Below are 13,088 nucleotides of genomic sequence, written 5' to 3'. Positions count from 1 at the left end.
TTGCTCGGCCCCAACCACCCTCCGTAACCGGGAACTTCCCGATATTTTCCTCGCCCTCGCTTCTACCATGGTTTTTTCGTCACAGACGGTCCAAAGAATAGCATGCAGCTGCGTCTCCAGCCCGCCCAGGACAAAAAGCCCATTTTCTGTCATGATTTTTTGTCATATAAGTAGGAGCCCACCACATCTCTGATGATACCGGGTTTTGTCACAATTATCATCATAGAAGTGTCATAAGCATGATAGGAAAAAAAATCGTTCGGCCCAAAATGTCATGGATGTGTATTTTTTTTGTAGTGACCGCCTGACGCGCGGAAGTAAAAAAATTACTTCCTCTCTAAGTGCGGTACTACCATGCCAAACTAGTGCAGTACTACCGCGGCTAGAGCGGATGTAAATTTTTACTTCCGCATCTTGGACCAGTACTATCGTTGACTTAAAAACTACTTTGTTGTGTCCACCCAATCTCATTTCTACTTGTTTCGTTGGGTTTTGGCCTTGGTCTTTGCAATAATCCTTCTCGCTCTTCTCGTGTGTTTGGGTTTGTGTGTCATAGGTGGTGGCTTCGGTTCCAATGGAAGGCGCTCGAATCCCAGCCGTGACACAAGCTCCAAGCATATTCGCAGCAAAGAAGCTCCTAAGGGCTCCAGCGCCCCACAACACCATGTCAAGGCCACAACTAACAAGTTAAAGGAGCCAACTGTCGACATGGATGAAATGTCTCAAGCGGAGTTTCTGATTCGAAGAAAGCTCAACCCCTATGTCAAGCCTAGAGAACTCAGCGGGGGTAATGACTTGTTTTGGGCCAAGCAACAAAATATCATCTTCTTAGATGTGATCAAGGCCAAGTACAACACCTATGTGCCAGTTCAGTGGATTGACATGGACCATCTGAAGAAGAACCGGGCATATTTTGGTGAGACTCTGGATTTGGTGGAGCAGTTTGGTGTTGAGGACATCATCACTTTCCATCTTGACTTTGACCCGGAGGTGGTGGCTCAGTTCTTTGGTTCTGTCCACCTCCACAAGGATGAGAAGCGGACCATGACTTGGATGAAAAATGGCAAGAGGATGTATGAAGAGTGGAAGAAGTTCATGGCTATGTTGAACATTCGTGATGAGGGGCTTGATGTGCCCGTTGGTGCCTGCCCACATGCCAACCCAGAGTCTGCTAACAAGAACAAGCTTCAACCCTTTCTTGTTGAGAAGACCCTCCCCAGTGGCAAGAAGTCTTTTGTGCTAAACCCATTTCTTGACATCATGCACCAGATCTTCCACAACTCTCTTTTTCCTCTCTTAGGCCACAAGGACAAGGTGCACTCCTATCTTGTGGACATGATGCTCATGTGTGAGGAAGCGCGTCGCCAACAACCTGAGCCACTTGATGTCTCTCATATCATGTGGAGTGAGCTTCAGTTTGCGTTGATCTCAAAGACTTGGGAGAAGCTCTTTCCGGGTGAAGAGTTTCTTGCTCCCAACTGGATTTGCCATAAGCCCATCAAGCTGCGCCAGAAAAACAAGTGGGCTAACACCACTACCCGGGCTGAGGCCAAGGCTGCTCATATGGATGTTGATGAGGATGAGTATGAGGAGGAGGAGGAGGAGGAGGAGGCTGAGGACAGTTCTGAGGGGTATGCACCTCCATCTACTGAGCCCTCTTGGGATAAGAAGCTCATGGCCAAGGTGAAGTCTCTGTTCTACATCAGGCCAAGGGGCAGTACCAAACCCATTTTGCTCAGAAGGAGAGTCGCCAGCGCGACAAGAGGATCTTGAGGAAGCTTGGCGAGCAAGCCTCGAGCGGGTCCGAGAAGAACATCACTTCTGAGGCTGCCTGGATGGTGAAGCATGGCTATCAGTGGACTGAGTCTGATGATTAGTCCATTCCTGCTGCTGAGACAGATGAGGAGCTTGATGGGTGATCACCTCAGTAGGAGCTACCACCTATGTCGTAGGTGTCCTCTCTACCTTTTTGGTGTCTCAATGCCAAAGGGGGAGAGAGTGTAGGATTTGCGAGTCTTGTGTCTCTTTTGCTTTTGTTTCGTTGAACCTTCGTTGCTCTGGGTTGTTGGTTTGTGTTGGTGCGCGTGTGAGTCCAGGAGACTTATTCTATCATATGGTGTGAGACATATGCCCTCAAGCTTGTCCTTATTGTCTAGTGTGTTTAGTAGAATTGTGAGCTTATTTTATCTTGTGCCCTTTATCTTGTGCCCTTTACTTCATGCTCACTTATTATACCTTGCCTCAATGCTTATTGTCACTATACTATTGCAAGTTTTGCCTTGTCTATAAAATATAGGGGGAGTGCTGATCCTAGTATGTGTGTTGTGCAGTCCAAAGCATATCTATAGAGTGCACACATCTAGGGGGGAGCCTATCTATATTTTATAGATTTTGGGTTTGCTTATGTTCATTTTATATCCCTATGTGCAAATCCCGTATTATCATGAGTCCACCAAAAAGGGGGAGATTGTAAGGGCATATTTCTCCCTTTGTGGTTTTGGCGATTGATGAAAGTGCATTTGTGGACTAATCATGTGCATTGAGCATTTTAGATATCTCATGTCTAGGCACAAGACGATTCGTTGCCCCTCGGAGCCTATCGAAGACGGCGATTCTCTACATTTCTTTTCGGTGGATTTGAGTCGTAGGAAAGCCGTACTATTAAGACGGGGTCCACTTCAGAAAGGTTAGGATGGAATCAACACGTACACATCTGTTACTTTGCACCACCTTTCCTTTGCTTCATTGGAGCATCGTCCGTTTATCCTTGTCTCTGCGAGATGAAGGCTTCCAGGTGTTATAGTTTCTGTGGCGTGTGGTAGTACTGCTCAAGGGAGCAGTAGTACCGCAGGGGTCCGCGGTAGTACCACTCAGAGAAGTGGTAGTACCGCGTCGTGCAGTACTACCGCTCCTCGAGAACGGTAGTACCGCTGCCTCTAGCCCAGAACAATGTCGCGCATGGAAGTTGGCGTGGAAGTAATTTTTTACTTCCGCCTCTACGCGGTAGTACCGCTCCCTGCGAGCGGTAGTACCGTGCCGGATTTTCGCACATCCCAAACTCTGCGGAAGTAGTCACGGACGTAATTTATTTAGTCCTTGCCTTTTCCAGCCCAGTTGAGCCCTGCCCTATGGTAGTACCGCAGGGCACGCGGTAGTACCATTCGTTGCCTAGAGCAACAGGACCTCACATGGCTTCTACCGCACAAGCGGTAGTACCACAACAACATGCAGTAGTAGCGTAGCACCTTACAGTAGTACCACGACCATGTGTGGTAGTACCGCGTCTCGCGGGCTGAGTGAGTGGGTAACAGTTGGATCTTTTCCCCCACTATATAAAGGGGGTCTTCTTCCCCAAGAAGACTATCTCTTCCCTCCCTAAGCTCCATTGTTGCTCATACCTCCATTTTCACCCGATCTCTCTCCCTAGCCGATCAAACTTGTTGATTTTCTACGGATTGGTTGAGAAGGCCCCGATCTACACTTCCACCAAGAGAAATTTGATTCCCCCCAGTAATCCCTTGCGGATCTTGTTACTCTTAGGTGTTTGAGCACCCTAGATGGTTGAGGTCACCTCGGAGCCATATTCCATTGTGGTGAAGCTTCGTGGTGTCGTTGGGAGCATCCAATTAAGTTGTGGAGATAGCCCCAACCTTGTTTGTAAAGGTTCGGTCACCGCCTTCAAGGGCACCAATAGTGGAATCACGGTATCTGGCATTGTGTGAGGGAGTGAGGAGAATACCGTGGCCCTAGTGGCTTCTTAGGGAGCATTGTGCCTCCACACTGCTCCAACGGAGACTTACTTCCACTCAAAGGGAAGGAACTTCTGTAACACATCCTTGTCTCCACCGGCTCAACTCTTGGTTATCTCTTATCTTCAATTGTGCAAGCTTTCATTGTGTTGTATCTCGTGCTTGCTTGTGTGCTTGTTGTTGTTGTTGCATCATATAGGTTGCTCACCTAGTTGCACATCTAGACAACCTACTTTGATGCTAGGTTTAATTTGGTCAAGAAAAGTTAAAAATTGTTAGTTACCTATTCACCCCTCCTCTAGTCAAGCATATCGGTCCATTCAAATGATGTTGGAGAGATGCCACATTGTGAGTGGTCATGATAGGATGCGGCTCCACATACTCCTTTTGCTCGTGATACTCCTTTCAAATCTTCGTCCAATAGGTGTTCCCCTTTTTCTCGGTGCCGCATATTGGATCCATCGTTGTGGCCAACCAAGCTTTGACCAACAAGATGTCCTCAAATATTGAGAATGCCAAACCTCTTGCCTTCAGCGTCTTGGTCTTCTTCTTCTTGCTCGGATTGGGATCGGATGTTGCCCAACTTCAAATGCGGTGGTGGCCTCCAATTCATACTCTATTTCGGTCGGTTCTTCATTGTCATTGATCATGTTCGACAAGAACGCCTCCTACATGATTCAAATTTGCAATTATTCATCATGAGCAAATGAACTAGTGGTCTATGCTAAAATATGATCGGACAAGAGTAAAGAAAACGTACCGACTCTTGTTCGGTCATTCTGTCGAACATTTTGAGGCCAGTCCGGGCACTGCCGGAGCCCATGCTCATTTGCGCCCGAACGAGCTGCGGCGAGTCACACACGTCAACCGCCGGCATCTGCGTGCGCGAAAAACTCTCCGGAATGGCCTAGCCGGCGCTCGGATCATCCTGTGTCCCAAAGGGGCGGACAACGTAATCAGCTTAGGCGCTCGGAGGGAAGGGGTTTGGGGATCCGAGCGCGGCGGAGTAGACAGCTGCTCCACCATGTCTGAACCTCCTTGCGCCGCCGCCGCCTCCCTCTCTCGCTGTCGGTGTTGCCGCAACTTGCGGGCGACGTTCTCCGCCTTGCAAGTCACCGTCGACAACACTACGCCTCCCACAGACGAGGCGGACTGCGTCTCCGTCGCGGCGGTGTGGCTCAGGCTGGACGACATCTCTGGTGGTGGACGGGGACCGGAGGTGAGGATTGGGAGCAAGGGTGGAGGTCGGCGAGGGTCCGGGCGCGGGAATGATTGGAGGGTGGCGGGAGGAGGAGGAAGGGTTTGGTGGATTTGGTGCAATTTGGAGTGGGGTCGGGCTGTCGGGTCCGACGTGATGGGCGTGTAGGGCGCCCCATATTTGAGCTGGATATGGGGGTGCCGGTCAGCCCGGGCGTTTGAGGGCTGTTTGAGAGCCCCTCTAGGTCAAAAAATCGTGACCGGACGGCCTGTCTGGGCGTTTGAGACGAGTCTGAGGGGGCCGGTTGTAGATGCTCTAAGGCTACGCATTATGCCTTGGATATAAAATCAGGGCACTATACCTACGGATGAATTTACAAAGCTCCGTTTGTCTGTCCTAAATCAAATCCTTTTCAGTTTGATGCCACTATGTAGAATTTATCAACATTAACGTCTACGACACCAAACATTTGCCACTTGATATGAAATGAATTATATTTTTATATTGTGTTTATATGAAGCTGTAGATGTTAATATCATAAACCTGCTCAAATTTAAACAAGTTTGACTTAAGTCAAACCATCAAGTCTTGTAAAATCGACATGAGAGTACTAAAAAGTTCTGATTTTTAATTTGCCCCCGGTTTGCTACTAGCAAATTAACATATATCAATATTCAATAGTTGATCTTTTTGAAAAAGCAGGATCACTGACAGCTGGTTGTAGCGGTAGACAAGACTATTGTCCACACGAGTCAGACGTGGACCTCTAACTTGCTCTCCGTGATAGATTGTTTTGTCTTATTAAAGGAGATGGCTGGCCAACTGCACCGTCTACCAGTCTAGTTACAATCACCAGCCCTCCTAGAGATAGTGTGAGTATATAATAAGCGAGAAACTTCCGAACTGGATTGTATATACATCCTATATGAAGATTTTTTTTAAATAGTTATTAAACATAAAGTCAAAATAGTTTAGAAGTTTTTTTAGAATAAACTTGACTTAATTTCGCACTAGTATAAAAAATTTTAAGAAAAAAACCAACGTTGACTTCAGGGCAAAAAAGACAAAATTTATTTGATATTATAGGTCACTATTCACACTATTTTAGGTACAAATTTGTATTTTCTTAAAAGAAGTCGAAGGGGAATTTTCTTTTCGTGGATTTTTTCTCACAAGTACAATGCAATGTCAAGTTTATTTCAAAGATATTTTCAGAATTTTTTGACTTTTTGTTGAATTACTAATTTTTTTATATAGGATGTAGATACATCTAGGAACCAAACGTCTGCGTCCATAATAAGCTTGCTAGCTAGTGCCTCAGTCTCACTACACATACTCACACAGTAGTCGCACTCACTCACGCTTGCGCTCTTATATATAACTGTTTTGGGCGAGCTAGCTGAATTAGCTCAATCATTGCAAGGGCGAAAGAACACAGCAACAGAGACGGCATGGAGACCAACGGGTCGCAGCAGGAGGAGCCTCGGCGCCTCAGCTCCGGTGATCACGAGTCCCTCAGGGAACTCACGAAGAGGAAGGGGGGATGGATCACCTTCCCTTTCCTCGCAGGTTTGTGCCTCAGCTCCCTGATGATCACGAGTTTCTCAAGGAAACTAGAGTTTACAAGTTTGAGTGATGTTTGCAGTGGCCATACTGTGCCTCGGGTTGGCGAGCGGGGGCGCCATGTCCAACATGGTGGTCTACCTGATAACGGAGTACCACTTGCCCAGCGTCGACGCGGCGCAGATCTCCACCATCATCGCCGGCTCCATCAGCGTCGCCCCGGTGGCCGGCGCCATCGTCGCTGACGCCTTCTTCGGCTGCTACCCCATCGTCGCCATCGCCATGGCCACGTCCGTCCTGGTAATTAAGCCACCAACTTCCTTCCAAATCAAAGGACGGATGATCGATCTGCGCGCGCGCGCGTGTGCACATGCATATATCTCGATCGGTGTTTGTGTCGACATCGTATTAAGCTTTTGCTTCCCTCATACATGCGTGCGTGCAGTCCTTGGTGATGTTCACGCTGACGGCGAGCCTTCCGGGTCTCCGGCCGGCGGCGTGCCAGCCCGTCGCCAGCCCGTGCGAGCAGGCGACCACGGGGCAGATGGCGGCGCTCTACGCTGCCGTGTTCCTGCTCTGCCTGGGCGCGGCGGGGGCGCGGTTCAACCAGGCGACTATGGGCGCGAACCAGTTCGAGGCGGCCGCCGACCGCGACGTCTTCTTCAACTGGTACTTCATCCTCCTCTACGCCTCCTCCGTGCTCGGCGCCACCGTCATCGTCTACGTCCAGGACACGGTGTCCTGGACGCTCGGCTTCGGCATCTCCTGCGCCGCCAGCGTGGTCGGCCTGGCCACGCTGCTCCTCGGTGCGCGGTACTACCGGCAGCCCGTCGCTCAGGGCAGCCCGTTCACGGGGATTGCCAGGGTGGTCGTCGCCGCCGCGAGGAAGAGGAAGGTTAGTGTCGTGGCGCCGGGGGAGCTGAAGTTTTACTATGGGCTACGTAGCGGTGACGACGATAGCAAGACCGGCGGCGACGGTGTTCTTCCTCCGAGCGACAGCTTTAGGTAAGAAAAGATTTGACATGCACATGCATGAGCATATTATATGCTGAATCTACTCCCCAACAAAAGTAATAGTTATATAATCCACCCCACTACATCAGAAATTACATTTTAATAGATCGAGGCCAATTTTGGAAACCTATGGTGCAAATAGTTTTTCACGAACACGTGCAATAATTCACCTCAATGAAGACCTACACGCACATAATATTCAGCATCGCAAGAGACTGTTCAACAAATCTTAACATTGACGAAGCCCCCACAAGCGCAACACGGTCGATAGCAAATCACTCATCACTAAAAAATGAAGCCGTTAAATCCTGAAATAAATTCAGAAAACACGCTCATGCTAAGTCTAGATTCTAGAACTTGAATTTAGATGAGCAGATTCCGCCATAAAAGGCTGACCAACTACCGAGAGCATAGTGCAGCTCACGATGATTTTCTGTTGTTATTAGGAGGTGCTTTTGTATTGTACCGGCCCATCCTCGATCGAGTAACAACAGTATGTGCAAAAGGGCCCTGCTGCACCTACGTAGCTTGACATACAAGTAAAACAAGCAAGGCCACGATCATAAGCACGTACTCTCTGTGGCTAAAATCATACCAACCGTGCTTATCCTTTCACGGGCATCTAGCTAGCATATGTTCCTGCCATCTTTTCTGAGATGTGCATACATATATTCCTGCCATTTGCATAGCACAATTGTGCCACAACCGATGGCGCACAATCCTCAACGATTGCGCGCATGGACATTGTTGGATCGTACACAACCCTGACACCTTTGGTGCAAAATGCTATAGCTACCACGTCCACTCAGAATATTAATGTTTCCTTGGAGTGGCTACGGCTCCCTTCCTTGTCTCCTCCGTCCGACAGCACAATATTTGAGAATATGTTCTGTCAGATATAAGTACCCGTGGAGCCATACCTTTCAACATCGGTGGAGAACATTTATCCTCGATTTAAATACTTTTGCCCATGAAAACAATATATGTAGGTTAGATATTCATTTTTGTGTAATAAGACCATCTCTAACACTTCCCTAAAATCTTGTAATACTTTTTTCCCCTCTATCAATACCTTCTCTCTCGTCTCGCGACTCACTCTCTTTCCTCCGCCAACTCCACGACGGCACTCCTACCTGCCCCTCCCTGGCCATGGTCCTGAGTCCTAACGCCCATGCACCCACTCCGACCTTCGGCAAGATTCCGATGAGGATTTTCTTTGATTTCGCATCTTCCACATCGTACCTGGAAACTGTTGCGCTCCTTCGTGTCATCCCTGGCCACGGGCATATCATCCTCTAGAGAGAAACACCTACAAAGAAAAGTATGTATAGTGAAAACATGGTCGTCGGGCACCATCTCCAATTTTGACGAATCATTACATCCCGGATCAAACCTTTTTGCCAGCAGGAGAACATAGAGGAGAAGAACCCATTCGGAAGAAAGAGTGCTCAAACTGTGATTCTTGTATGACAAGTTTCGCTGAATTTCCCGACTCCTTCCTCGCGGGCGTACGTTTAGGTCCTAGCTAGCTCCAGGACATCTACTGGCCATAAGTCATCATTGACCGTGTAAACTCAAGACCATGCCTTAAGGAAGAACCGAAGAAGAAGAAGGGAAGGAAGAACAAGACGGAGAGAGACTTCCATGTGGGGATGAGCTCGTTTGAGGAGTTAAGTTCAAGGGAAGGAATAGGTGCCGCCTAGTTTTTTGTTCCTTCAATTTGGGGAGTTAAGGTTTTGGGATAAGTTTAGGGGATTAAATTTAGATGAAGGGCTAGTGATGCTTTAAGAGGTTGTGGAGAAAAATGCATATGTTAGAACATCGCAATATCGTGAGAAGGTTATAACCTCCACGGAAAAAGACACATCACTGTTATTGCTACATTAGCCTCTCTTCCTCATCTTCATGCAAACTGAAAATGGAAATATTCTCGTCACAATTTGTAGGTTTGTAGTAGTCTACTTTTCATCTGTCCCTATTGGTGGTTATCTAGAGTTTTATAAAATGTGACATAAATCCAATATTAAATCTACACAAATTTGGTTTTGAGCATAACGGGGCCAGTGTTGGGTATGTGTGGGGCAATGGTTTGCCTTGATGTCCCTGTCCAGGGCAAGTTAACTCCCACCATCGAGCTATAAAAATCTTATCATATGGTGATCATTGAAGCAAAGACATGGACATATTATCAGACGACCATGCTACACAAATTAATGGTGCTTAATTTTCTTGTAGTAAACTCTCCAGGCACAAAAAATATTGGCTTTACAAACCATCTAACTTTTAGCCCGTCCATATCCTGGATACCAAGATTGTATGCAGAAAAGTAGTGTATTAGCTACTAGGCGGTAGCTAGTAAAGGAATGCACTAGCTCATCAGTTAGAATATCGGTTCTAAAAAGCTAATAAAATAAAACAATATGACCAGAGACGGGCCAAAAAGAGTACTCCCTCCATCCTAAAATAAATGAAAAAAAATAAACTAAAACCATAGCACTTATTTTGAGACAGAGGGAGTATAATTTAAGCTTACATGGATCCAAGAACCAAATTATCATTGTCACTGAAATCTCAGCTCGGCAAATTAGTCTCACACACAAATATAAAGTACTCTCTCCGTAAACTAATATAAGACGCACTTATGTTAGTTTACAGAGGGAATACTATTTATAAGTACCATGTACCTAGATTAAAGCACAGTTTACTGTTTACAACTCACTAAATGAAAAAACTTAGCAACGAGAAGCTAATCACTTATGCATTAAAGAGCAGAGCTGCTAGACTTTTTTGTGCACTTAGCACTTCATCTAAGCGCTATGCACCGGAGGAGGCTACAATATATGCTACCAGTTCTGAGTGATAAAAGAGAAGTCCAGTACCAAGAGCTTAAACAATCATAGATTTATAATTTATATGCTCACGTGCGTTCTATAGAACCAAAATGTCAGTGTAATTGAAAATTCAGCTCGGCAAATTAGTCTCACCCACAAACTTGAGTACTACTGTATAATGCAAGCAAGGTTATGGAGGTTAGATTATAACATTTCGAAATGAAAGCATCAAGTATGACGTCACCCGAATCTCAACGACTGCAACTACAAATGATCGCGATTAATTAAGATGGATGAAATGAAGATCTTAACAACTAATGGATGGTCATATAATTGAGAAATCATCCACGACAATGACATCCACTACAATGACATCCGCTTAATTCCACGCTAACCGCTCGCGTGCAGCTTCCTGAACCGTGCCGCGGTGATCACGGACGGCGACGTGGACGGCGCGAGCGGCTCGGTGCTCCGGCCGTGGCGCCTGTGCACTGTGCAGCAGGTGGAGGACTTCAAGACGGTGCTGCGTATCCTGCCGATCTGGAGCGCGGCCATCGTGCTGAGCGTCGCCATCGGCGTGCAGATCAACTTCACCGTCCTGCAGGCGCTCGTCATGGACCGCGCGGTCGGGCCCTTCACGGTGCCGGCGGGCTCGATGATCGTCGGCTCCCTCATCTCCGTCGTCATCTTCCTCGGGCTCCTCGACCGGGTCCTGCTCCCGCTCTGGAGGCGGGTGACCAGCCACACGCCGACGCCGCTGCAGTGCGTGGGCGCGGGCCAGGCGCTCACCGTGCTGAGCATGGCCGCGTCGTCCCTCGTGGAGCGCGAGCGCACCGCCACCGTGCGCGCGCACGGCCAGGAGGGCGATCCGGCGTGGGTGTCGCCGCTGTCGGCCATGTGGCTGGTGCTGCCGTTCGCCGTGGCCGGGGCCGGGGAGGCGCTGCACTTTCCGGCGCAGGTGACGCTTTACTACCAGGAGTTCCCGCCGTCGCTCAAGAACACGGCCACGGGCATGATGGCCATGATCGTCGCGCTGGGGTTCTACCTGAGCACCGCCCTCGTCAACATCGTCCAGCGCGCCACCACCTGGCTGCCGGACAACATGAACGCCTCCAAGCTGGAGAACCTCTACTGGCTTCTCACCCTCCTCGTCGCCCTCAACTTCGGCTACTTCCTTACGTGCGCGAAGCTCTACAGGTACCAGAACATCGGCAAGTAGCTCAAGCTCAGGAGACAACAATCGTTGCTATATATGGCATGGCGTCTGTGTGCTTGCTTTGGGTGTGATGAACGATCAGTTTGGCAGAGATACGAAGCTTCCAACTGTGGTTTGCCTTGGTTTATGAAGATATGTTATTACTGTGTTGATTTTGATGAGCTTCCAACTAAATGCATGCTACCATCTCTGATAGGATCTCTCTTAAGGTTCTATGGATTAACAGCACTATCTCTCAAATACAGACTTGATTTGGTTACAAGAATGGTGGGGAAAGAACTAGGGTTCGAGGAAAGGGGAATGGGTAGCCGCCGCCGGTTCCTTCGTGATCCACTGGATGCTTGTGCTTCTGGAGGCTGAGGGTTAAGTAGTCGCCATGTGGGACTGGGCCGCTGTCACCCACTCCGGGCCCAGCACTCGCTTGTTGGCCACGCGTGCACGCTTGGGCCGTGCACCATGGGCTGGGTCCACGTCAGAGACGCTGACATCCTTCCCTCCTTGACCAGCGGCTTGCCCGCAAGTCGCTGTCAGAGGAAAACGAGCGTGAAGCGCTTCTTTATCCTCCCAGGTGACACCCATGGTTGAAGGGTTGGACCAGCGAACTTGGACTTGCTCGACCATCGTCCCTTTTCTCTTGTGCCATCTTGTTTGAAGGATCTCCACAGGCACCATCAAATCATCAGTGCAAACAGGGAGCACGGGAGTAACAGCAGTACCTGGTAGAAGAGCTTGGCGGAGTTGCGATACATGGAAAAGCGGGTGCACCGTGGAATAAGCCGGCAGTTGGAGTTCGTAGGCCACGTCATTGATCTTGCGGATGATTGGGAATGGTCCGTAGAACTTAAACGACAGCTTGTGGTTGGTACGGGGGGCAACCGATGTCTGAATGTATGGTTGCAGCTTCAAGTATACCTGATCGCCCACTTGAAATGTCCGGGCTGAACGCTTCTTGTCAGCCTGGTGTTTCATGCACCGCCGAGCTCTGTGAAGGTGTTGTTGGATGAGATCTTGAACCACGCGACGCTCCTCTAGCCACGCCTGGAGGGATGGTACTGACACTGCTGTTTCTGACATCCCAATAGCAGAATGCGAAGAAGTGTTGTACCAGAACTGGGCGAGAGGGACCCAGAAACTCCAGCGCCTTGGGCATGTGTGCGTAAAGCGGCGAAGGAAAGTCTCCAGGCACTGGTTGACACGCTCGGTTTGCCCGTCTGCTTGTGGATGATTAGCAGTACTCGGCCTCAGTTCAGTGCCTGCACATCGAAACAGCTCTCGCCAAAAGTGGCTGGTGAACACCGGATCGCGGTCAGAGACAATGGCACCCGGGAACCCATGGATCTTGTAGATCGGTGACATGTAGAGCTGGGCCACCTTTGCTGCAGTGTACGGGTGCGCCAGGGGCAAAAAGTGAGCAAATCGAGTCTTCTTGTCCACCAGAACCATCAAGCAGTTGTACTTTCCCGATTAGGGTAGGCCATCAATAAAGTCCATTGTTATGACCTCCCAGGGCTGTGAGG

The 13,088-nt window shown here is 48.8% G+C and overlaps 1 protein-coding gene across 1 annotated transcript; it reads left to right on the top strand.

Annotated features, from left to right (window-relative positions):
- Positions 1-6,348: 6,348 nt before the first annotated feature.
- LOC119337692 (protein NRT1/ PTR FAMILY 2.3-like) lies at positions 6,349-11,766 on the top strand. Its single transcript, XM_037609850.1, has 4 exons — positions 6,349-6,516; positions 6,593-6,810; positions 6,956-7,515; positions 10,764-11,766. The coding sequence occupies exons 1-4, from the start codon at positions 6,399-6,401 to the stop codon at positions 11,572-11,574; spliced, it is 1,707 nt and encodes a 568-aa protein (XP_037465747.1). The 5' UTR covers positions 6,349-6,398; the 3' UTR covers positions 11,575-11,766.
- Positions 11,767-13,088: the final 1,322 nt, after the last annotated feature.

The sequence above is a fragment of the Triticum dicoccoides genome, chromosome 7B, assembly GCF_002162155.2.
Source record: "Triticum dicoccoides isolate Atlit2015 ecotype Zavitan chromosome 7B, WEW_v2.0, whole genome shotgun sequence".
Classification (NCBI taxonomy): domain Eukaryota; kingdom Viridiplantae; phylum Streptophyta; class Magnoliopsida; order Poales; family Poaceae; genus Triticum; species Triticum dicoccoides.
The sequence above is the reverse complement of the archived record's forward strand: the minus strand, read 5'-3'. Positions and strand labels throughout refer to the sequence as shown.